The 26,930-nt window shown below is 41.7% G+C and overlaps 1 protein-coding gene across 2 annotated transcripts in view; it reads right to left on the reverse strand.

Annotated features, from left to right (window-relative positions):
- cdh8 (cadherin 8) overlaps nucleotides 1–26,930 on the reverse strand; it is a 115,570-nt gene that overhangs the window by 56,848 nt on the left and 31,792 nt on the right. For both annotated transcript variants that reach the window (XM_061042619.1, XM_061042629.1), the window contains exon 3: nucleotides 15,440–15,734. In XM_061042619.1, coding sequence (XP_060898602.1) covers nucleotides 15,440–15,734 — 295 coding nt within the window. The remainder of the gene's footprint in view (nucleotides 1–15,439; nucleotides 15,735–26,930) is intronic.

The following is a 26,930-nucleotide window of genomic DNA, read 5'->3' on the forward strand; positions in this document are numbered from 1 at the left end:
CCCCAGGCTGCAGCAGAACAAGGAGATGTTCTCAGTCAATTACTATCTATTCCAACAGACTGCAGAGGCACACTCAATACACAATAATAGTCAAAATAAGCAACACGGCTTAGTGACAGTTGGAGTGGTCATTATGTGACCTATAACCCCAGCAGAGACAGACAGTCCCCACCTCCGACACAGCTGAATTAAGAGACCCAAACGCCTCTTTTTATTTTGCTTCAGCACAGCATCTCCTAAGTAATACACTGACAGCAGTCCTGGAGAGACAAGGGTTAAAGCGTTTTCCCTGAGGAATGTCAAAAACGCAATACGTGAGTGGTGACTCAATGTCCTCGTCAGCCGGTGAGAGCGGTGCTACGCCGCCGTCTGACAAGCAATCCATCACCGAGAACACACAGACAGAAAGCTGCACGCCGCCACATAAATGTCCGCATGACAGACATGCTAAAATACACACACCTACGGAACGCACACACACACACACACACACACACGCATGCAGAGACAGGTACACACTCATGCACTTGTTAACATGCTGACAGTCATACAACAAAAGGAGACATCCAGATGCACAAACAAACACCTAACTACCCCCCAAAACTCTCAAAAAAAAGGTGGCCAATGAAAAGAAAGAGGAAAAAAAAATGACAGAGCGGGAGAGCGGTAAAAATTGAAGAATGTGGATTCACACCCCAAGTAATCCCATGGTTTGTTTACACTCCCAGAAGTGAAGTGAAATTTTAAAGGGCTATCTCTGTAGCGTGCTGGAGAGCAGATTCACCCAATTACACAGCAGCCCCCAGTGTGACATAGTAAACCTGCTGTACAATTGACTGTGTGTGTTTATTCGTAGGGCTTTGTGCGCGCGTGTGTGTGTAAGTGTGTGTGTGTGTGCGTGTGTGTGTGCGGACAGCAGACAGTGACTGTGGTAAAACCACAAACTGACTAAATCCATACTGCAGTGCTAAGAGCAGTACAGCTGCCAATGCTCCAATACAAAAATCAGCCGGAGAAGGAGACGGCCCGTGTGATGCCACAAATCAGACACCTGCATGACAGCAGAGACGGGAGGGTGCAGACACATAGTAACCAAGCTTGAGTTTGTTAGAAGTCTGCCATAAAAACAGAACATTTCAGGTATGAAAAAACGAAGGAAAAAAAAGAAAGGTTAGAAAAAAAAATTACAGCCAGGTCCATAAATTTTGATGACCAAAAAAGCTGTAAAAGCACAGCAGAGGAGTCTTCTTCTCTTTATTCTGTTCTTTTTTTTTTTTTACCCTCCGCTCATTGTATCAGACAGCCGAGGCGTGGCAGTGCCGGTGAGAGTCGGCGAGGGCTTTAGTTAATGGGGAGAGACATGAAGAAGAGAGGGCCTCGCCCCTACTGGAGATTTGATCCTTTCTTCTTATCAGCTTCTTTTTTTCAAATGACCTTGCTGTAACGGACTTTTATGCCTCTCCCCCCTTTATTCTCTGCCGGTGATTGGATGGGCTTCTCCTGGTCTCAAATCTCTGCCACCTTGATGAATGTGTTCCTCCCCCATTTATGTTACATTGACCAATCCCCATCCACTACCAGCCACAGAGTGAGGCATGAATCTTGGCCGCGGACACTTGAGGATGGACTAACCCCCACATGCACACACACACACACACACACACACACACACACACACACACGCACATAAGAGCATATAAAAAAGTGGCTATTAAAGATGCTAAGCTTCTCTTTCTTCTCTAGTGAAGACATTTTTTGCTTTGTTTCTCTTACAGTTCAATTAAGTCTACACAGTCTCTTTTGTGGGAGCAGAATGTAATATTAAAGAGAGTCATTATGTCTTTCAATGGGATGCAATCGCTGCTTTTAATTTTAGTTACTGAGTGCTGGGTGCCTGCAGGGTCCAAACAGCTATGGTTAGTACCTCAGACAATTAATAATGCAGACACAGAGGGATGAGAGTACAGGGGGATCCTGTTCTCTGTTCTCGCAGCTCAACACTGTAAAATCACCTGAAGCATGAAAAAGGAAGCGCGGACGCCAATATACACACACTTTCCTGTTGACATTTTGGCTGCATAAACACACAACCAAAGTTCCTCGCTTTTATGTGAAAAAGAAAAAGTATGTGTAAAAAAAAAGACCTGGGAGAGTGCACAATACAAGATAGAGCATGAAGGAGCATAATAAAGGGTTTGAAAACAGAGCAGAATAAAGAGCCAACAACAACCACATTAAATATCCACAACTGTCTTCTTGAATAATTAATAGGTAAGTGTACTGAAGAGTGCGTACGAGAAAAGCATCCTGGCATCTTAGCAGATATGAGTCGGCATAGTTGGAGGTGAGAAGCAGAGAACCTCCTACTTTCTCCTGTTATAGCGATGATGCAGAGAGAAACCTCCCACTCACCAGCGTGACTTCAAACAGTCACTTGTGGCTGATATTTAACACTGCTGATGAGGACACACACACACACACACACACACACACTGGAAAGTTATTGGAGTACTTTCCTTAACCTTATCATGTTAAAATCACAGATCTACAGTATGTTATGACTATTTAAACAAACTAGGACACATCAACAGTCCTCCATGAATACAGATCAGTATTTTTTCTTAGAATAAGTGCAGTGAAGAGTGTCCGCTCAGTGTACTCTGTAGAAAAGGGGGCTGATGGGTAATTAGTGTGGAAGTGTATGAGTGAGTGAGTAAGAAAATGACTGTCTTTGCCGAGCTTACACCACCATCTTTCTCCAGCGAGGTGTGATATGTACCAGGCTGAATGGAAGCGGGTGGTAGAGAGACTGTTTTTAATGAAACATGGATTATTTGTTTGTTACTGTCGACTACACAACACTTGAGCTACTTTGTCAAATACATTTCTAATTAATGTTGTTGTCATCTACATTTAAAAAAAATAAAAATGCATTGACCGCAAAACAAATGGAGCTCAGCGTAAGTCAGTTGGTTCTGAAGTAAAATTAGCAACAAAAATGTGATGTCCAAGTTAGCAGGAATCAATGAGTAACATCCAGTTTCATTTTCAAAGTTAAGCTTTCACATTTGACAACTTACTATGAGGAAGAGTCGTAACACTGGATGAGTTTTGGGATCCATCAGTTTTGATTTGCTTTGACACCAAGTCTATGTGGTGAGTTTAAAGTCTTTCTATGTGATTTTTCACACTTAAATATAATATAAATCAAGTATATCCTCTGAAAATAACTCTGTGAGTCATGACTGTCTACAATGGGTGTAACACCCGAGTCCCACTGTCTGTGATGTTTTCAGAGTTTTCAGAGTCCTACCTTCACTTTGTTTACATCGCCTGGACGGCCGGCTGACTCCTCCCCTCACGTATAAAAGTTGTTTAATTGAGGGACTAGAGAGAAGAAGAATAACATACTGTACTCACTGCTTAACTGTGTTTCTAGATCACGCTCATTTCAGGTAAATTTACATGCAGTGTGAAGATACGAGCATAATAAAGATCACGAGCATTAGCATGCTAACACAACAATGCAGCGCGAGTTGTTTTGGTTTCATGCTGGTGCTCAAGGGCGACATCTGCTGGATCAAAAAATTGCATATAAAGCCTTTAAGGAAACATATGGTTTGGCTTCAATAGATTCAAATCCGCATTTAAAATGTAACAAATCGTGTTACACAGCCAATGCGCCATTCATTTGAAAAAGAGAAAAGTACAAACAATCAGTAATTTACGTAATCTGTGCCTTTTAAAGAGGTCAAGAGGCACAAAAGTAAATCTTTAAAGAGGTGAAATTCCTCGTAAAAATCAACGTTGACTTTTAGTTTAACACAGAAAACAAACATGTTTACAAGGGGTCCTTAAACGCTACATGTTGACACCCATTGGAAACTTGGAGTGAGAGTGAGTTTTTTTAACACTTCACATCTGTTGTGCATCTACCGTATGTAAGAAAAACGTATTGCATGTGAAGAATCCTCATGCTGCATTTGATTATATTTATACATTAGTTACATCAGAATACATGGGGACACAGATGTTTCCCATCTGTGGCTGTGAATTGTGGTGTATCATATTGTGTAAAGCAATATCATACTCAAGGCTAAAGTGTGTGGTATGGGTGTGCTGGGGTTAAAGGTCACAGGCTGAAGGCCGGCCGCTGTAGACCAGAGATGGTATATTTCATGTCTTAGTGATATTTCTGCTGTTGACAGAATTTGAAAAGAAAAAGGGAAGTGTGAAAATGGTTATTCAAACCACACAAAATTAAATAAAATATTTCTGATTGAAAGACTAAAGGTCGTCTTTGTAACAACTCTTTATTGCTGCTCAGTGTCCACTGACATGGGAAGTCCCAACAGCTCTTTCTATCAAACAACACAAATGAGGAGTACTCTATTACAAACGGGCTGCTCTAAAATGTTGCTTTACTTGTTTGACATGTTCAGTTCATTTTTCTGTTCAAGAAGAGAACCAAGACACCTGTGAGACAGGTGTTTTAGGTCATGTTTAAGATCTATGCATTTACAATGGGATATTGTTTAACAAAAAGACTATCCAGTAGAATTGTGGGAATTGTTTGTGAGTCTTTGTTTTATGCAGCAGGGAACCAAATAACGGTCTAAAATGAGGATATGTCAGTCTCGCCTGCAGTTATTTTCATCACTCTTATTTTTATCTCTCCTGCACGTCCTCAACTTTTATGGAAGTAAAGGGCGTCAATGGTGCAGCAGCAGTCTTTAAAAAAAAAAAAGAAAAGTACTCTTCATAAGAAATGTTCCCTCGCAGTGTGAAATAATTTTTTTATTGTGCACAAGCAGTCTTTGTTACAGCCTCACTTCAATGGCACTTCAGTCGCACACAGATTCAAGTGAAAAAAAAAAAAAGGCTTAACCACCAATTTTGGGCTCAGCAGAAAGCCGGGGATAGGAACTCATTTTTTCATTAATGATTAATGAGTTGTTAATTATTCCAAATTATCCAGTTATTAGTTCATTATATGATTGGTTAAGCAAAAAAGGGGAAAGAAATGTGACACATCTTTAAAATTTGGGAATGTTTGGGTTTAAGATTACAGTTAAAATAGGAAATAAATATCATTCAGTAGCCCATTCATTTTCTGCTAAACATCTTGTCATTCAATCCGTTATTTCTCAGCCGTCTTGTTTGCTTGGTTAAGTCCGTCTCACATCCAGACTGGGAGAGACAGTTGGACTGTTCACATTTTGACTTCTTTTTTAAGGATGAAAGTCGGGTGCTCAGTCATCCGTCATCTGCCCGCTAGCGGTAATCAAGAGGCACAACAGTGTCCTTTTTTCTTCTAATCGAACCAGGATCATTCTCTGTCCTCCCTCCTACAGAGCTGCTGATGGGAGGATGCTGTGTCCTTGTTTTCCCTCTCAGATTGATTAGCTGACCTTGATACACTGATCAGCAGTGTGTGACACTTTGACAGCGAAAGATGAGTCTTACATGCATTTCAGCGCTGCAAAAAAAAAAAAAAAAGCTTTCATTACAAGCATTAATTAAACAGGACAGTAACCTTGGACATGACAGGTTGTGTGTTTCTGACAGAAGGTTTTTACGTTTTAATTAGAGCTACGGAGCTTCACAAACATTTTGAGAAATGCACTCAGCCAAATACATTTTGTTCTTGACCTTTTGCTTCCCTCGTGTCCAATTGTGCCATTGTTGACCTTGTTGCAGGAAATCCATTTAATCACATCCACTCAGCGCGACAACACAGAGGGTGGCATTTCTGACAGCCTCAGCTATTTGCATCCTTTCCCTCATCATTACAGAAACAGGCACACAACAGCTTGCCGAATGCTCCAGTACACAAATATGCGCACACGCTCTCTCATTTACTTTCCCTTTTATGAATCTTGTTTGTTATTTACCTCGGCCCCTTTTCATTTTTCGGGCTCTTTCTACTTCATGGACACAGCAAAAAAAAGGGAAAAAGAAAAGGGCCGTCTTTGTTTGAGAATCGACACCGTGGCTAAGGAGAAGGCTGCTTTTTGTCCCCAGTCTCATTGAGAGTCTCTTGCTATTCATCGAGGCAAGGCAGCCAGGCCAGCAAGGGAGGCAATCTTATGCAGATCACATTGAAGGGCTTCATTACCTAGAAGCCAGCTACTTTTTTGTTCTCCCTCAAGGGAAGGGTGAGAGAGAGCATTAGCTTAGCAAAAAGAGAGCAATGCCGAGCAAAAAGGGAGGGCGAAGTACAGAGGAGGGGAGAAAAAAAAGTGTTTGCACGAGTTACAAAGAGAGCGAGTCTCTGCGGGCGACTCAGGGGAGCAGGGACAAATTACACCTGAACAACAGCATCTTTGTGACTGCATGGTGGCTTTTTGCCAAACACAGAGACGCTGTGCATCTTAGTGTACATGTGCACTTATATGCACTTATGCATGTGTAAACTGTGTGTGCGTGCATTCAATGTAGATGCATTTACAGTGTGTGCATATAGGCCTGTCTGCAAATAAATGAAGCCCCCAGGAGGCCATAAAGAGCTTATATTACTGCATCTGGAGCATTGACTGATGATGTAACATACATTATTCAGAGGTACACTAGATAATAAATAACATTTGATGAATTAGTAATACACATTTGTATGTGATATTGAGCAGCTGTGACTGTGCGTGTATGTTTTTTTTTTTTTGCTCCTGAACATCATAAAGATAGCTCGGGAATGTCTGACTCACCTGTTTTTTATTCTTATATTAGATATGTCATGGCTAAGTGTGAAACAAAGACATGCCAAATTAGCTGTTACTATGCATCAAGTGCAGGGAGGAAGAATGGGTGTACAAAAAGAAGAAGCAGTTAATCACAAATAAATCAATAAACCAACATATTCTTGTCTCCTTCTCATCAAATACGGTTGCTTGTTCTATGGCTATAAGCTTCAAATTATGACAATCTGGGCACAATGCTAACATCAGCTTGGTTTGTGCAGGAATCCATGGTTACGTTACCAAGTTATGCAAAACAAAGTTAAACAGTCGCAGTTAGATTTTTTTTTTCAGCTTGAAAATGTCTTAAATAGGTTTAAAGGCTTTATATGCGATTTTTTTATTCCAGCAGATGTCGCCATTGAGCACCAGCATGAAACCAAAACAACTTGCGCTTCATTGTTGTGTTAACATGCTAATGCTAGTGATCTTTATTATGCTCGTATCTTCACACTGCATGTACATTTACCTGAAATGAGCGTGATCTAGAAACACAGTTAAGCAGTGAGTACAGTATGTTATTCTTCTTTTCTCTAGTCCCTCAATTAAACAACTTTTATATGTGAGGGGAGGAGTCAGCCGGCCGTCCCGGCGAAGTAAACAAACTGAAGATAGGACTCTGAAAACATCACAGACAGTGGGACTCGGGTGTTACTCCCCTAAATGCAATTTAGGTTACATTACAATCATACACTGGGTATTTTAAAAAGAAAGTCACACACTTGTCACACAACAGGTCGACATTTATCATAGTGTCACGCAGGAATCAGACACAGGCCATCTGATTGAGAGCCCTGTGTTTTCTTGACACTTCGATTATCCCCCTCCTCCTGCAGACTTTTTGCTCTCTTCATATTACTCAATCAAACATCAGAAACAAACCAAAAGAAGGGAGGTTTCTACAGCATCATGTATTGACAGTTTGGGCAACACACTAAGCTGCTTCATCAAACCAATTGTGAGTGAGAGCAGGCTGCACAGACACATGAACATGCACTTACACACAGATGAACAAATGCAGATGTTGTTGCCAAATGAGGTGCGATAGATGGGAGTAGATGGTTATTTACAGAGAGACGCCAGCATGTCAGTTAAATCCTTCCTGCCTCGGAGGCCTGTCCTATCCCCATTTAGAGCGGCCACAGAAAGGGCAGGCTGGCATGCACACCACCTGGCAGTGAGACAGGCCTCAGAGAGTCACAGCCTTGGCCAGGTTCACTGCTCTGACCCCCTCTCACCCCAGCTTGGCCTGTGAGCCGCCCACCACCATCACCACAGCACCAATCTGCCGCGTGCCCTGCCCAGCCCAGGAGCGTGCTCGTCAGATGTTCCCGGCCCCAGCTCTGGCCCAGCTGCCCACTATGTTAAAGGGCCAGGGGCCCCCTGCCACTCAGTCCATCTGCCAAGCTGCAGACCAGAGTCTAGGATCAGAGAAGAGAGAGAGACACAAACACCAGACACCCTCGCTTTTAGCTCTGTGCTCAAAGCTCAGCAGAGAAATGCCAGATAAAAGATGCACTATAAATGTGCTTCTTCTTACTTATGTGGGTTGCTGTGACCCTGAAATACTGCTCGGGTTTATTCAAGTTAAACTGCATTTACTGCTTTCAGACTCACACTTCCACAGACCTCGGTGTGTTCAAGATTTAATGCAAGATCAGCACAGTGCTGTACAATAATATTTTTAGGTGTATCCAGGAAGGGGATTTTTAGAGAACATCTGACCCAAGTGGAGCATGAAATGGTCTGAAAATAACTCAGCTTTCCCGGTATTGATCTGAAAGTTGCCGATGTGTAGAAAAAAGTGGAGAGCAGCATGAATCAGTGAGAATTGTGTAGGGAGATGGAGAGCTTGATATATAGATAGATACAGGGAAAGAAAACCTCCCGCACACACACACACACACACACACACACACACACAGATACATGCTTTGATAAAACATACAGCAATGTTGAACAATGTTATCCTTCATGCAGGACTATATATCAGTGGATCACTTACTATACTATGTGGCTATTAAATAGTCTGTGATCACAGTGAGCTTTCTGCTGTATGTTGTAAGGGTGTAACGATCAGCGCTGATAAAGGTCTGCATCTTGCTCATTTCCATACGTCTCCCCTTGATCAAGTCTGCTCATTTATCGTCCAAATCTGTGATGACAAGCCTTTACTTATTTTCCCAGCTGCCTCTGGTGATGAGAGCGTAATCAGAAACATCATTAAGGCCCCTACATAGACGGCTGTGCCTGTTAGTCCTGTTACCCACACTCATAATAACTCTCAAAATGCAAATCAACTCCAGGTAATCTATTAATGTCACTTCAATTTTATGTCTGCGCTCCAATTTAGCAGATCCTGACACATTTGGCGAGGCTCTGCGCTGCCATACAGGTATTCATTTTGCAGGGTTTCAGAGAGCGTGGCCCCCCTCGCGAACAGGAGATGGCCATCTGTCTACGCGCCCGTTTTATTAATCGCCTTGATAATGAAGCCCGCTCACAGCTTAACACTCCTGGGAATGCTCTCACATGACTTCCATCCTGCAAAACAACTTTCGGCAAGTTTGTTTCGCGGTGTAGCAATTATTGTCATTGGCACCCTGTGAGCACAGGGAGGCCGGTCTAGCGACCTCCTCCTAATTACCTGAAGCGTCACTTCAAGCAGACTTTGTAATTTCCGACTACATCACAACCCCCTTGTCAGCTGCGCAGCCTGATAATTCTAGCATATGGTTCGCGGACAAATGGGGGGGATTTGTCAGTGTGTTACTGGCCTTAAAGTCAAAGACCCCATTAACAGAGAAACAGGATCTACTAATCCTGTGGGATCTGTGCATCCGTGAAAATGAATGATAATTATAATCATGGCGATGCTTGCATCAATAAGAAAAAAAAACAACATGTAATTGAAGTGACGTTGGAAGAAAATTAACTATGTATACATATGAAACTAACAATATTAGAGCCATGGAGAGGTAGTGTTTATTAAATATTAATTTGCTGATATTATTGATAATAAATTAAATATGATCCTCTAATTAAAGAAAAGGCCACATTGCCTTCATTTGGCAGAAGATTAGAGGCAGAGGGGATGACACAACCTGGTGACTTGTAAAGCGCATAAAACAAAATCAATGAGATTATCTACAAAATACAATATGAAGTCAAAACAGCATTCATTAATATTTCTAGACTGACAGCCAATAAAACTAGTGTGTGCATTGCAGGGAGAAGGTTGCTCATTAGAAGATGAACCAACAGAAAATGAGATGTACTTTCTTAATGAGTTAGTACATCTCATTTTAAGACACTTAACATGTACACTTAGCATGCTGCATTGGAAGATATTCTTAGTTTTTTGAAAGCAATTCAGTCCTTCTTTTTTTTTTTGCTTTTTATGCCTTGAAATACGATGTTTATCCAGACATGTCAGGTGAATGTGGATTATATCAATATATTAGCTATTTCTAGAAATAAGACAAGTGTTCCCTCTATGGTTTGAGTTTTGGCAGTGTGCAAGTTTGCAATAGCAAACACATTAAAGGTCACATATTATCCTCCTTTTCGGCCACTTTAAATAAGTCTCAGAGCTCCTCAAAACATTTCTGTGAAGTTGCTTGGTAAAAACCCACTCCCATCTTGTATTTGATCATGCCTATAAACCCCTATTTCAGCCCTGCTCAGAACAGGCTGTTTCTGTGTCTGTAGCTTTAAATCCAAGACAGCTTTGTCTGACCACGTCCCTCTCTGGAAGGGGGAGTGGCCCGGGCATTCTTGCACCATGCCCAGTTGTTTACGGTGAGAAGGCAGACTCAGAGGGAAGAACAAACACCTAGCTGCGGGAGTGTCACCCACCTGCGTGAGGGGTTACTGCCCTTTGTGATGTCATGAAGGGAAAATCTCCTAACGGCCTGTTTGAGCACACATTTTCTGAAAAGTGGAGCAGGCAAAAGACGGAGAGGATGGACTTTTCTCATGATTGGGGGGTTTGTAGACAGACTAGGGACACATATAGGGTTAGAAAAACATGCTAAAGTGTATTTTGCATAATATGTGACCTTTAAAGAAAAGCTGATCATATCAAGATCCCAGGTTAAGAAGTGAATGTTGTTAGCTTATTTCAAAACTTTGTCACAGAAGACTACTTATCCAGCAGTCCTGGTGTCCTCCATATATTCCAAGTGTGTTGTTCTTTTCTATAAATTAACTTTGCAGCTCATTCCTTTATGTATGTGTTGCAGAGTGTTAAGCTCTCCCGGCATCTGCTCTTTACCTTCTGTTCATTCATCGTCTTGTTTTCTAGGCCACAAACTCATCTTCAGGCAGGGCAGGCAGCAGTTTTCAAAATAGCAGACGTACAGCATTAGGTAGCTAACAGAACAGAAGTTTTTTTGTTTTATTCACTGAAAAGTGGTGCAAAGAAAATCTTTTGTCCAAAGCGACGTACATCAAAGAGCGAGTACAACACGAGCAGGGATCTCTAAGTACATACAAACAGCTTTAAGTCATGTTAAGACGAAAAGCACAGTTGTTGTTTTTTTAGGTAAAGTTAATTTGTCACCTAAGTTATTAGAAAAGTTGACGTTCTTAGATTCAGAATTACACCTTTTTTTTTTAAGCAGCAACATGTGGCAGATCCCGTTCAAGCACAGCAGTCACACGATCTCTAGAGTTATCCTGGCTCCTTCCTAATGAGATCAAACTCTATTCTGTCTGGCCGTCTCTCCTCCGGCATTATCACCACCTTTTACCCTCCGCTTCCTCTCTTTGTTAAATTGTACTCTGAGAGCTGATCCGCCAAACAATTAAAATGGTAGTCACCTACTATCCTCAGCCATTCAGGAAAATGAAAGTCAGAGAAAAGTCACAGAAAGCCACACGTCTTATCCGACTGGCTCTTTTAAAAGGAAGAACAAAAGGTCTTCCTCCTTCATTTCCCATTAACCTCTATGCTCCTCCAGCACACAGGAAACATGGCGACCTCGCTGGCCCATGTCACATATCTCATCCGGCTTGTGGGGACCGCTTCCTTTGGGGGGATGGTGACATTCAATGAGAGGGGTTTTTCTATCTAAGCGTAGTCCTTGACAGATAAAAGGTGGGTGTTGATATTTGTCCCGGGTATTTCTGATACTCTCGATAAGGGAGAAGACGGTTCGACATTGATGAAGTCTGGAGTGGAACTGACAGGCTCTGTAAGTGGATAACATCATCAGGAGAACCAGCCTGTTACGGTCTGGATTAGATTTTTTTGATTATTCGACGCAGGTGGGTTCTCGCTGAGCAGAAATACATCAGCACACTCAGCATTGTCTGAGCTCAATTCGACGTGTAACACAGCGTCTCCTAGCATGTGCCGTGATTACAATTTAATGCTCCTCGGTTTCATGTCGAGGTGAGAAGATTTGCTCGTATGCAGCCGACTTCACTGAAATCCGTTCATCTTGCACTCCCCTTTTCCTGAATCCACCGCTCAGTACTCTTCCACTAATCCAGTCCTTGCATAAATTCTCATTTCTGCATGATACAGATAAAACACCAACTCTCAAGAAAACCAGTGATTTATGAACACAAGGCGAGAGAGATGAAATGACTTATTATTGTTTGTTTGTCCGGAGCATCTGATTCTTCCCCGTAATGCCGCAGCACATGAAAACTTAACAAGAGGGAAAACTAGTCGCTGAAAAGAAAAAAAGGCCTTTCATGCAAACAACTGAGCATCCGCGAATGTTTAATTAATCAGAAGTGACAAAAGGGAACAACAATCAACAAAGAGACGGCAATTTCCATTTCTTATGCATTATTCCCACCGGCAAATCACAGAGTGGCTGTCAACTACCACTTTTGCTCTCTACCCCGTCACTATGGCGGTCCCTGCACCGCACTGACAAAACCCTTAGAGAGCTGCAGTACATTTCAACCGAGATCCAAAACAATGCGCAGCAGGGATCGAGTAACAGAGTTCAGACAACAAGAGTTCATTGTTGTTCTGTGTTTACACGGATTCTTTATGCTATGTGTTTTGTTCCTCGTTTGCAGCAGCAGCAGCAGCGGTGGTTGCAATTACAAATCAGCTGCAGTGATCATAAGAATCTGAAGCTTAATCACAGTTACATTTGATGCCAAAGCCTAACAGACTCCATTACGTGCCTAACACCATCTGCCCAAGCATGTTGTGTCAGCTTCATGACAGGTAACAGGAGGAAGTTCGATGAGGAAAACACAACAACAAGAGCAAAACAGCACCCAACAACAGACCTCAGCCACCCCGCTGAACTCATCCAATGTCAAAAAGGCATAAAGACACACTCTGATCTCCTTTCCTGCCATGGATAAAAAAAAACATTTTTTACAAGACTCCCACTGCTCCAGGGTCAGCGGTGAGGCCCCCCCTGAAGAGAAAAACGCACATCCCCATACATTCTTCTGCCGATCCTTGATGAGAAATACATCTGAACGATGTGATCATCTCACAGTGGTCATTTAAATGCATGGACGGAATAGGGATGTGAATATATGAATATATTAGCATAGTGTGAAATGGAAAGTGTTCACAAGGCGTTTGTGTTCCAGTTGGAGGGGAATGGAAGAATAGTAACTTGTGGCAATTAGCATCAGTCAGTGTTGTCAAGCTTAGCAGCAGTGAGATGCAGTTTGTAAGTATAAATGCAAATCCATTATACTTTACTTAGCTTCTGCAGCTTCCTCTATGATTATAATAAATTACTCAAGTCTTCAACTTTCCAAAAGTATCCATATTTGTTTTCCCACAATGACGTTTGCAAAGCCTTCAGAGTGGTGTAAAGAAGGGAAATATGATATGACAAATGTCTTAATGCCTCTCACAGTAGTCCACAGCAGCTCCTTTTTTTTACGTCTTTTCACACAATTTAAGTCGTCTTAAAGATATTATATTCTGAGCCTTCCAGTCTTTTCATAAATATTTAACCGTAGTGATCACCAGTTTATATCACATAACCGACTGCACACATTAAGATGTAAAAGAATGCAACAAAAAAAAACACATATTCTCAAACGCTCCCGATCATTATATAGCCTGGCCTTTGACCCTTACAAAGTGGAGCGTAGCATTTTTTTTTAATCTGGCAAGAGCTGTACATCTACATATGCTGATGCTGCTGTAGTATGTCTGAAACGTGCAAAGGCTGCTTTTAAATTTAATCTGTGTAAGACTTTTTGGCTCATATATTGCATCACACAGACTGGGTAGGACTGTAGAGGCATGTAGCATTAGCATATAAGGTCAGCGCTCACACTACAGGAGTTTTGAGTCTAAATCATACCAAATATCCATTTGCGCTGCACAAATAAGACACCTCACATATCTTACTGTCTTTTATCTCAATCATGTACTCACTACAAGATTTGAAAGTAAGGTTCAATCAAACCCCACAGGATATTTGTGGGATTATCTTGTATGCCAGAGTGACAACACAGCACCTCTTGCAGTCTCACTTCATCTCATACAGAAAAAAAAAATGAAGGCAACTGACGAAGAAAACAATACAAAAACAAAACATTACAGAGGTTGTCTTTTCTCAAACAAGAACCAGATGTGCTTGTATGGTTTCTATAAATGGTAGCATGCTAGCTTAAGTAAGCCTCAAAGCTGGATTGTTTGCTGATGCTAAGAAACACCATGACCGGCTCTGTCTCCGTCTAGCATTTTCTCTTATGTGTGTTTAAATTTCAAACGTAGTCTGGCTTTGTATTCAAGGCGGAGTGATACATATTGTGAAAAGTCCCAGTGATGTTGTTCCCCCTATATCGTCACTCATGGAATGCCTCTTGTCCAATCAGATTGCTTGGTTGGAACTAACTGTTGTATAATCATGGATATATATAAATTCCTGAAAAATATTACGAGACCACTGCTAAAATATTATTTATATAATTTTTCCTCGTCCCTTAACTGCATGTCACCCCCTACTCTCTCCTCCCAACATGTTCTGTCTCTCTTCAACTGTCCTGTCCAATAAAGACAGACAGGCCCCAAAATATATTTACAAAAAAAAATAAAGTTGTTAATAAAGCTTTCATACACCTCGACATGCTTTTCACCCGTTTTTCACAAAGCTGTTGGGTGATCACCAAGTCAGTACCTCATCAGGTAGAATGAGTCATGCCTGTGTTGAACAGACACTGGAAGAGAAACGCTTACATGCATGTAAATGTGCTGATTTTCCCCCAAAGCTGTATATTTACTTATATCAAATAATGTACGATATTGTCTTGAGGCTCAGGAATGAAAAGATTGGACCTGTAAAGCTATCACCTTCTCGGATAAACAGGGCTGAAATCTGAAGCTGACCGAGCTTCTCAAAGCAGATCCCTCTGATTGTCAGGAGAGGCAAATCAGGTATTGTCCCAGAACCCCTGTTGTGTGAGACGGGGCTGCAATATTCCCTGAGACTGAAGCCAGTACATCAGTTTATGTATAAGCGCTATGACTGGAGTTCCGGTGATTTGATTTGATTCATCATTCTTGTGTTTTCATTTGCCAAGATACTCATAGCAAGCAAGCGTATAAATAGGCCTTCTCATTTCCTCCTGTTCTTATTCAGTCATTATTTTATGCAACAGCCCATTAGAAACCAGCCATCTCTGGAATCTCACACACTGATTAGGCTGCTTTGTTGCGACAAGAGACCGGGGAGAATGTCTGTTTGTTTGTGACTCACCGACAGTCGACATCTCTGGAACGGAGGCTCGGTATGGGCCTTCGATGAACTGCGGCGGATTGTCGTTAATGTCCTGGACTTTGATGATGAACTCAGACGGCGGCTCCAAAGGCTCGTCGGTGTCTGCGTTAACAACCTGGGCTGTGAGCGTGTACTCTGCTTTCTCCTCGCGGTCCAGCCTCTTCATGGCGTGGATGTCGCCCGTTAACTCGTTAATGGCGAAGATGGTGCCCGCTCCCTCACCCGCGAGGACGTACTTGATGTTCTTGCCGCCCACATCCAAGTCTGTGTGTAGCTGCGTTCAAAAGAGAGAAGAATGATGTTAAAAGGTGCTGCAGCTGTGGTTCAATCCCACAGAGTAAACAGATATGAGGGGGCACTGACATGAATGTAAGATGATATGCTCAGCAGATCCTCGATGTTCTCCTTGTATAAATGCAGATAAGTGTACAGTACGACTGAATTGTGTTGTTGCTGCGCTGAGATGCAAAAGATATACTGAACATGGCTCAACAAAGCCTACACTTTGCTAAATTAGGTCCAATGGGGACTATAACTTTTTTAAGTAGCCCAGAAAATAGACCTTGGTCTACATTGTTCCTCGTTATACATCATACAAGCGAGCATTGCGGGGATATTGCTCCCTGCAGTCGGAAACTCACAGAACGCAGAAGCCAAAAGTGCATCCAATAACACAGAGAGGACAGAAAAAAGCATCCAAAAGCATAAAAAAGTAAATAGGAATTGCTGCACATGATGATGATTCATGCTCACAAATAACTAGCCCCCAAAAACGTACTGGACGATACTGCATGCTCCTCATTATTTTTGTAATTACAGTTTCATTAGTTCACTAAAGCGGCATTACGTGCTAGGCTGAGTGGTCGGCTCCCGCTCGCCGCTCGGGCTGAGTATAACTAATGAGTCTGACAATGCTACATTGGGTTGCTGAAACATCTGTGGATAGAGGAGCGGGCTAAGCCTTCTGCTGTTTCAAGTTAAAAAGGTAAATTGGAAGGGCAGGAAATACAGCGGTGCGGAAAGAAGGAGGTCAGAGAACAAGAGGAACACCACGGCTTTGACACAAGGGAAGCAAAGAACTCTGCTTTTATTAGCATAAACAGAAAAGAGCGCATCTTTTACTGTAAGTCACCTTTCATATAAAGCCTCTTGATCCCCAAGGTGAGTGACTTTCAGAGGGGGGGGGAGGCAACCAGGAGAACATTTACAAATCCAACAGTGTTCAGTGCTGCTCTGACACGGCTGGCAGCCTTATTCTTCTCAGTTTGTATTTTTTGTTAATGTGCATGCCGCTTATAAAACACACACAAACGCACCCACACGTGCAGAACCGAGCGAGGGCATGCATCAAAACATCTGTATTCAGCAGCTTTCATTTCATTTCCTGCCACAGAGTTTCTGCAGAGATTCCTGTGGGAGCGTGGCAGGGTGCATAACAGCAAGGTAAAAAGTCTGCCGGTGAAAATCTCGACCTCTAAACCCCCTGCAATATTTTTATAAGCCGGCTTTTATGCATATACTGTCTCAGAGGTGTTGTTTGCAGACACTGACAAAGCACATTCACTTAAATTGTCACACCTTGCACTTTTGTTTTCCTAATTGTGCCATCATTTCACATGAATGATGGCGCTCATTAACACAAATGCCTCACAACATCCTGCACACTGAGAAACTCTTTAAATGAGCTCAAATTAATGATGGTCTGTCATTGTTTCTCTATCCTATGTGTGACTTCCTGAGTGTGAGCCTGCAGCTATATGACTGCATGTGTCTGTGCTTCCCTCACAGGGGGGTTAAATTGACTATTTTAGCTTGCATATAGGTTTTTATTGTTCCATGTATCATACATAATTTTAGTAGTACATCACAGATTTAAACAGGGTGTCCTCCTCTTCTCCACTTAAACAGATGAAGGTAAAAAATGTATTAGAATGAGGTCGAAATATGTTTAAAACCTTAAGCTGCTCAAGGTCAAAATGTACTGTCAAGCTCAAATTTTAAGTCCATGTGGGAATATTTCAAACACCTACAGCCCCAAGGCAGCTTTTCATCTTAATCTACAGATGAGGACCATGTAACACGGTGAAAAAGCCCCCGCAGAGGCAAGGTTGGCGATCATTCAAATGTTTTGCCAGATGCTGTTTTTAAAGCTCAAGAATGAACCTTTAAGCACAAAAATGTTGATTAACAAAGGCCCTGTCCATCTACTGTTTTTTCTGAGCACCAGTGTCTTTCTTCAGTTGTTTAAAATGAGGATAGAACATTTGCAGCAGAAAGCGATCGCCAGGAGAAATAGCGCAGTGCACAACGTCTTTTGTTCCGAGCGCTCTGCTTTTGTTGACCCTTTTCCAAATGTATGATATTCCCTGAAGTTTTGCTGCCTTGGGATGGTTTTCTGTACCCACATCCTCTTGGCTCCGTGTCTGATTGAGAAATAAACATTCTATAATAAAAAACATACAGTAAAAAGTAACGGAACCAAGGCTTTTTGTGACCTGCGTTTGGCATTATACTGATGATGTCATTCTATTCTTTGCTGGGCATAAAGATCCATCAGTAGAGTTATAAACAAACCACACATCTTTGGTAAATATTCTAACGGCTCTGTTCAATGCCCAGTATTTACATTTCTCCAATCTTTTCATGTCACCTTCCAAACAAACAAATACATAAATAGTCGTATATAATTAAGGTTGATTTGAATCCTTTGACTGTTAATTTTGAAATGAATTTGTACTCCAACCTGAAAGTGAAGTGTTATTCAAAAGGACTTTAAAGCTGCACACTTAAAATAAAACAATAAGAGATGGAGTAATTGGAGATTAATCCTGAATTTAATATACATGTCAAGGTAACTAAAATTGTTTAAATTGATAACAGACAGCAAGATAAAAGATCACTAGAAAGAAGTCAGTAAGAAAGTACCACTCAGATTTTCTAGAAGGCCATTCCTACAACTACAAAGTTTTTGTCCTGGACTCTGGAACTCAAATGTTCGTGCTAGGGGAACTGATACTTCTTATTCTTGGTTCTTACCAAGAGTCAAACTTTGGTGTCAGAAAAAATTAAGTCAATGTGGAAGTGCAAAAAAACTGCAATTGTCTGAATTGTCCACTAAGAACTGGCTGCAAAAGCCCTGGAAGTTTCATTAACATGCATGTTAAAACGCTCATTTTGACTGCAGCATGGGTAAAAATATGGATTTGGTCGGAATGGCTTTAATATTGCCTTTAGTTTTTTGATAACAGCAGTTTTATTATATTTTGGCTAAGAGTTTGCAGAGTTAGGGGTGTGGTTGACCTGACTGACAGTTGGGCCCGCCCTCTTTTCTTGGTGCTTGGTTTACCAAAATTAAGACAGCATTTGCAAAATGGCTGCCCATCATTGTGCTTCATAACTCTGCTTCAGCAACCAATGGATGACATAACTGAGACTACGTCCATGTTTATATCAGTCTATGGCTCATACAGACAAACAGAAGGCCATTGCTTTGTGAAGCTCTTCTAGCACAACTCCTATTGATGACAAAATCAGACAGTTGATGCGAGGGGTGCCTTGTACAAAACAAAAGCTCTGCTAACAGTGCTGAAGTAACAACAACAACAACAACAATCAGTTACCGAGGCTACATGACACTACACCAAAGCAGAACTGCCTGCCTGTTCCTTGAATATTTTGAAGGTTTTTTTTTCCCTCTCTGGTGGACAGTTTTAACATTTAACATTTAATTAAGTTACTACTTTGAAAAAGCTGTCCAGGCAGCACAGGCCGGAACATTCAGGCTGACAGGTTAACAAAAATTGCAGGTGGATGAATAATTCCTCTACTTCACATAAAAGGGCATACTGTGAGCTTTAAAAAAAAAAAAAAAAAGGTCATGAAAGCAATCATCAGTTTGCTGCAGACTGCCACTTAAACTGTGCGTTCGCTGAAAGTTGAGCTGAGCTGATTGTTAGCAGCTGCAGGTCTCTACACTGATGTCTCTTCTCATGGGCTCGGTCGCCCACTTCTTAGGCAGCCTTCACACTGGAGTGCACAAACAGTCGTCAAGAGCACAATAACTGAGTGTGTGTGTTTGTGTGTGTGTGGGTGGGTAGGGGTCTGGGCTTAATGGCCTGACATAGACTGTGACATTCCAGAAACAAGAAGATACATACTGGATGAAAATATTATTTAACCATGTTAATTATGTGCTACAAAGCAGACTGAAATCACAAATCACAGACTACAATAATCTAAGCACAGGTTTTGTTCTCAGCAGCAAAATCAAGGAAAATGGTAAATAGCTTGTTTGTGTTATTGCATGAAAATAAACAGAATTCATCATAAAAGCATCATCAGGGAGTGCAGCTGTGTGTACACACAGGCAAGGTTATTAAACCTTTCCTTGGCCGCTGTACTCTGGTGGTTGAAGAGGGAGACGTTTTGAAGCTGAGGTTCTGAAGAAGCACGGGTTGACTGAAGAAGTACTGCTATGCACATAGGCTACACACCCACACAAGCATCTACCCACTTACACATGACGCACACCTCCATTTTCCCAGCACAACTCCCAATCAGGGCCACATGGGACTGCTTCTCCCGTCAGCAGAGGAGGAAATATGTCATTCGCTGCTCAAGATGAGCTTTTATAGCTTTCACTTGAACAATCACTGTGTCCTAATGAGGACGACTCTACAGATCCCCCCCCCCGCCCCCCCGCCTCAGGCCTGGGTGTCACATACTTAGGTGAAGGCCTACAGAGGGAAGTAATGATTTTGCTCCTCGGTGGCGCAAATGATAGATAAGACATGTGCTCCTCCTCTGTATGTACCAGTAGGACCAGAGAAGGAGAGCGAGACAGGAGCCGAGGAGCTGGAGGGTGGAGATGCTGTCACTGTGATGCAGCTTGTCAGCTTCTGTCTGCTAGAACAGACTGCACACTGCACATCAGACTGCCTGCTCAAGATTCTTCCTCAGTCAGGCCTCAGGTAGGGGTCAAAGATTGTTTTGGTTTCTTTTGTTGAATGTCATATAAGTATTTTTTTTACTCTGTAAAGTGTGGGAAGCCTTCTAACAAAAATTGTGTTTCTCTGTATGTTAAAAATACAACTTTTCAATGTGTTGTAGCTGCTTCAAGGCCACCTAAGGGTCTTGACCCTCCAATGGGTCACAAAATCGTCTAAGTGGATCAGAAATCTTTTATCAGATTAGAAAGAAAAATACACATCACTAAACACAACCAATGAACAAATTATCTGGATTTGTATTTTACTTTCTTTCCAGGTGTTTTTTTTTTTTTTCACAAATGTTTAACCTTAAAGAGCCCATATTATGCCATTTTTGGCCTTCGTATATTTAATCTATGTACCTACTTTTGTACGTTCACAATAGATAAAGTTCTAAAAAAGTGTCTGTTTTCATGAACTGCTCCTCCTTGCTCCCTCTACGCTCTGAGTCCGTCAGCTACGCTCTGCTGAGCCCACACTGTTAGACCCCACGTGGGCCAAGTCTGCTCTGATTGGTCTGCCGATCCGCTCTGTCGTTATTGGTCAGTTGCTCAGCACGCTTCTTGGAAATTTCAACATGAGCTGCAGCGCTTGCCACAACGAGCCAATGGGCTTATATCAGTGAACTCACACTGACAATGACGTCGGACTGACAAATTTTTATTGAGGGGGGCTAGAACCGAGCGTTACATGCAGCTAATGCTACAGCTAACAGGAGGACGTAGGAGAAGCCGTGTTTCTGCGGACTTTGAATTTTTGCACATAGATGTACCTAAACATGCACAGGACACTTGGAAAACACACTAAAGGGCATATAAAACCAGAAAAAGCATAATATGGGACCTTTAAAGGAGCAATATGTAACTCTGACACCTAGCGTTTATAATTGGAACTGCAGACCAAATTCAACCATTGGAGAGAGCTGTCTCCTTAAATTTGTCCACAAGTGCACCCAGTAGTTCCACTACTGTTATATATATATATATATATATATATATATGTATGTATACTGTATATTAATATCACTGGTAGTAATGTGGCATTTGATAGTTTCATGTAGTGAATAATGCAGACAGCCACAGACGTAGTGCAGCATGAAAATGTGCTGTATGATGCATCAGCGTGTTGACTTTAAATGTCATGTTAGGTGTGCTCCTGAAATGAAGATGACGGGCTTGTTTAACTGAAGCAGCGCGACCAGAGAAGGAGATCACACTGAGGGGAGAAAATGTCACGTTAAATATGTAGTAGATTGCATGTTGTTATATAAAATGTATGGAAACCCCGAGGCCATGCATGCACTGTTTGGACTAGTAGCACCTTTTGTAACAACCAGATGTTAACGTTTTTTTTTTTTTTTTTTTTCAGTTCAGTCAATTATTATGGCCCAGTTCCCCTCAGCTGGTCAATGTGACCCGGCCTCGCAGAAAGAATCCAAAGAATCCATAAAGAGGGCTTCATACTGCACTGAGGGATCAACAGAAGCTAAATCATTGCCAAAACTGGTAAAATTAGAGCTTCCATTTTTTTATTCCATCTGCACAGCCTCAGGCAACTGTAGCCTAAATAGTTACTCCAGATAGATTCTGTTCAAACATGTCTGCAAATTAATCATAGCTTCCTCCCATTTGTTGGATTTTCGACTCTGTTAATTACACCTACATGAATAATCTCTAATTCTAAATATTGCAATAACATTTTGAATGTAGCGAACAGATGGTGCAATGCATGATATATGATACACTTAGCTATTCTTGGGAACATTTTCCCTCCAGTCTGTCTCATGGCACATAGCGTTTTATCAAATTGGACAGAAAAGTTCCCTTCTGGTGTGAGCCACAACAGACTTTATTGGAGGAAACCATATAGTGAGGATCCACAGAACTGGAACATTGGAAATGAAAAGTTTCATTCAGAAAGATTGCGGTTGGGAATTTGGAAGGTTTCCTGCGGACTAAAAACTGTTTAAGTGCTGGGTCATGTTTTTTTTTTTCTGCACAGGCCACAAAGTAAATAAAACCCCTGGGAATAGTGGGCATCTGTTGCAATATAAAAACAATCAATATTGCTCTTCTGAGAGGTCAAATGCAGCATTCACTGAGGCCAAGAAGGGAGAGCGAGTACCTTGCATGTTTTCCTGTCCATTTGTTATCACTGCAGACACTCTTCCATTATTGAGACAATGGGAAGGAGATGGTGTCATGACCCGCACACAAGCAAAGGTGACAGACTGTAATTGAAGCCAGCTCCACTCAGAAAAGGTATAGTAATTACAATCAGTACAGAGTTCCCACTGTTGAACCTCCTCCACACAGCCGGTTTTATTCTACTACTTTCATTAAAAGAGAACTGCATCATCGGCACGCTCTTCCTTCCACCATACTGTTCTATTTTCCTCTTGGACAATCATGAATTAATGAGACAAACACAAAAAAGGGACATTGTGTGCAGGATTTGTGTGCAATTTGCACCAAGGTCAATCATGGCTAATGTTTTCCTGTGTTCATCGCAACACTTTGAGCAATAGCACACGTGTTGCCTTCACTTGCCGTCGGCGTTTATCGCTCGTGGAGAATGCGTCAAAGTCAAAGCGGCTACCTTTAGTAAAAGAAAGCGACGCAATTAGATTTAGCCACCCATGAAAGCCTTTTTGTTTGTGTGTGTGGATGCATGGGAGGATGCATTTTAATCATGGCAGGGTACAGTGTCACCGCTGAGAGAGAATGGAAAAATAAAAAAAAACAATTCTGCATAATGCATCCAGGCTGCCGGCTCCAGCGGCTCTCACTGCAAGAATGACCTATTGTATGCAAGCAATGTTCAGTATGGATTGGCACCGCCTGCTCATTACATGGTGTTGTTACAACAAGGAAACATTAGACAATCAGTCAGTTCAATGGAGTGTGTGCCCGATGCAACCCTCAATGAAAACAGAGGTAAATAACAAACAGGAGTACGGGTTCTAAAGCGTATGTCCGAATCATAGCAGCTCCGCATGTGACCTCTGAAGAGCCCTGCAGCCAGAATTAAACCAAGAAGACGAAGCCTTTAATAGGAGCAAAAAAAAAAAAGCAAATAGAAAAAGAAAGAAAGGCACTGAACAATAGAGAGACGGAGCCGTGGAAAAGTGTAAATGAGCTGAGCTACAGGGGCTGTGGCGCCCATGCTGAGTGTTAAATAGAGGGAGATTTTTTAGCATTAACCTCGACTACTGTCATTACCCTACCTGTGGGCCCAAAACTCATCGGTATACTCAGCATGCTGGAGGTGGGTGCATGTGGAGGTGTGCTAAACAAAAACAAGCTTAATCAAGGAGCACAACAGTTTTCTCTTTCTTCTGTGCGTCTGACCTAATCAAATCAACGAATGAGATTGATTTCACGAGGTGCAGACGGATCCCGTAGCAAGTCTAATTCAATGTGCCGGCTCTCCACTATGATGTGTGTTTTCTCGGTCCAGATGGTGCCTCTCGGGTTTGTAATTCATATTTCAACATTTTCATCCCCCCCACTCCCTTCCTACAGCCCTCTTTCTCTCTTTCGCTCTGTTGCAAGCTCTTTTTTTTTCTTCTTTTGCTCATAGTTTAAGCGATGAGTAAATGAGTGTTGATGTGGCTATGAGAATCACGAACTCATCTGTCAAACATGTGATCCTGTGATCTTGTTAACTGTCACAAGCAACACATGCCGACTTGCTGGGTTTCAAGGAGATGTTGAAGCTCGTGTTCGGGGAAAGTGAAGAGTCCAACAGTATAGAGTCAAAAATGTAAGAAGCTGTGCTAAAAATATATGGATTAAAGAGGAAGTGAGAGGAAATCGTTTCTGTTAATTTATATTACATTGCAACCTCTCCCATAATTCATTGCTACATTCAGGGTAGAGATCTGTCTCTGTATCAGAGCTTTCATCAGTGTTTACATGGTTTATTGAAACATCCATTTAGACATTATATGAGCTCTATTGTACTCACTTTCACCATGAATGATGTCACGCAGGGACACCTATTGAGTAGTGTTGCTTGCTCTGTTTGCAGTTGCAGGGAAATTTGATTGAGCTTCCGGGTGGGTGTGTCCTTGAAAAAGCTACAGGGCATGACCTGCGACTTTGGTCAGTGCTTTGCTCTAATACGTCCGCAGAAGCTGACATCGGGTTCGGGGTCAAGTCCATAGACTGTAAATATTAATGGACGAAGCTTGAGTGACATCAGCCATCTGTTACGACAGGGGGCTCCGGAAGCTCATCGGCAGCAGCCGCCATGCTGGAAATCCTGTCTCTGCCTAACTTTCAGTCATCCTAACTACAGACTCAGAGCCGGAGCTGAGGCGGGTTTTAAGCCTCGCGCCCAACTGTCAATATTGTCAGCTACGCTCTTAACTAAGCGCCATTCTCAAAATCAAAACCTTTTTTTTATTACACCAACAACTGTGTATCTTGTGTTGAAAAAACTTTGCAAAGGTTTAGTAAGGCCATCCAACATCGTGACATTATATTTATGTATGTAAATATGGATCAGCAGTATAGATATCCTTTAAGGTTTAATATGAGTTCACAAAGCTCAGCTTAAGTTCAAGCAGCAGGACTGTTTATATTCGCTCTCACATTCATTCATTATACTTGATTCAGCTTCGTTACTTCCTCTGTCTCCTTGCTTTGGTGATCAGCATCATTTTAAAAATCCGTTCTTGCACATTTATCTTTTGCTAAACTGTTAAATAAATAATGTTCACTCTTAGTTATGCCTCTCCTGATTGTTGTTGGATGGATTTTGGGATAGGTTTTTTTCTTTTCTGAGTCAACAGGATTGTTCACATTACTAGTGAATAATCTCATACAGTGCCATGCTGTTTTACAAAGTGACAAATGGAGTTTTTTCAGAATAGTTAATAAAAGCAGCAATGTCACGTTAAGTAAAAATCATTGATTAAAAATGAGTTATAATCAAAGACAGAGATTTAACTCACAACATATTCTTAATTTATCTCGGGTCAAAAGACAATCAAACATTTACAAATGAGGAAAACGTTCACTCATTTCCATTCTACGAATCAGCTCTAATTTTATATTTCAGAAACGTTTTGTAAATGTAAATCTCATGTACAATTTGTAAAATGTTGCATTACTCAAAAACAAATGAGTTGCACTTAAAGCTACAATAAATCCCTCTTAATTATGATGGAGTCGAACGTTTAGGAGACCATAAAATGCAGATAATAAAGTGCTGCTAAAACAAAAGTGTTCACTCCCTTAAAAAGTGGATTTTCAATCTTTGACATGTTGAATCACGCACACACAGACAGTTATGTAATCTACTGTTAATGAGGAATTAATCTACTTATATATATGTAATAGGAGGGAGACAGGTATATAAAGAATAAGTGAACAAACCTGCAGGGGACAAGACTTATAATTCTAATTTTCTTTGCTTTACAAACAGCATGCATCAAGAAGGTACTCATATATAGTATATATAGACGTGCAAAGATTTCCATAATTGGAAGACATGCAGTGCTGGAGCCATTCTTTGGGGCTTATTTCTGTGGAAAAATGCAGATGTACTCCACAGTGCCTGTTCGAGCTGTCAGAGTCATTGTTCTCAACCTGAGCAGCCGTGCAAATTAGCCACTTTCAATGGCAACTGCCACTGCTGGAGAGGAAATGCATTGCTGGGGTTGAAAACTCCTGCAGGTACACACACTAAGTTTTCTGTATGGAGACTTGAATAATGGGCCCTGACAGCTTCTGCTAAGCACTTTTGTTTGTCTTACAGCAAAGTTTCTTCTGTGGGGCCCTTCTCAGAATGGCACTACAGGCTATAGTGGTATTATATCAATTGTTAATGTGCAATGAGCGCAGGTCATGCAGCAAACCTTTGTACCTTTTATTGGTGAAATCTGCTCCATCATGTAAGGATGGAGCAATCGCTGCCAACATGAAAAGAATAGTGCATTTGTAGAACATCTGAGAATAGGAGCTCTGACTCATCTCCAGCAGGATCAATATTACGTTATTCGGTACATAAGCAGCTTATTTCAGCGCCCAATCGCACAAAGACTCTCCGCTGTAGTTTTTTTTTCCACTTTCAAAGAAATTGTATCTCACCATGGGGGTTGTTGTTTTATTAGTCAGGTATTGGAAGGTGTTATTTGCTCAGGCCCGAAAAACAAAAAAAAGCGGCGTAAAATGAAGGCGTCATTGGCTATATTAATAATCATCTGTGCCTTCTCCTTTGAGAGAGGGCTGTGATATCGAGTATCATTAGACATGCAAATAACAGCTCCATTTTCCCCGTCCCTGGGATTAGGAGGAAAAAGAGAGAAAAATGAAGAAGAAGCATGGCTGTGGCAGAAACAATTAAGCCGTCCTCTTCATGGAAGCACTTGGCAGCCGGCTTCAGACTAGTAAGGGGCGGGGGGGGGGGGGGGGTGGCAGGAGGGGTCTGCAGCAACGTCAACACGCTTGTCTGAGTGAGTGTGCAATTGCGCG

Source organism: Labrus mixtus, chromosome 1, assembly GCF_963584025.1.
Source record: "Labrus mixtus chromosome 1, fLabMix1.1, whole genome shotgun sequence".
In the NCBI taxonomy this organism is placed as follows: domain Eukaryota; kingdom Metazoa; phylum Chordata; class Actinopteri; order Labriformes; family Labridae; genus Labrus; species Labrus mixtus.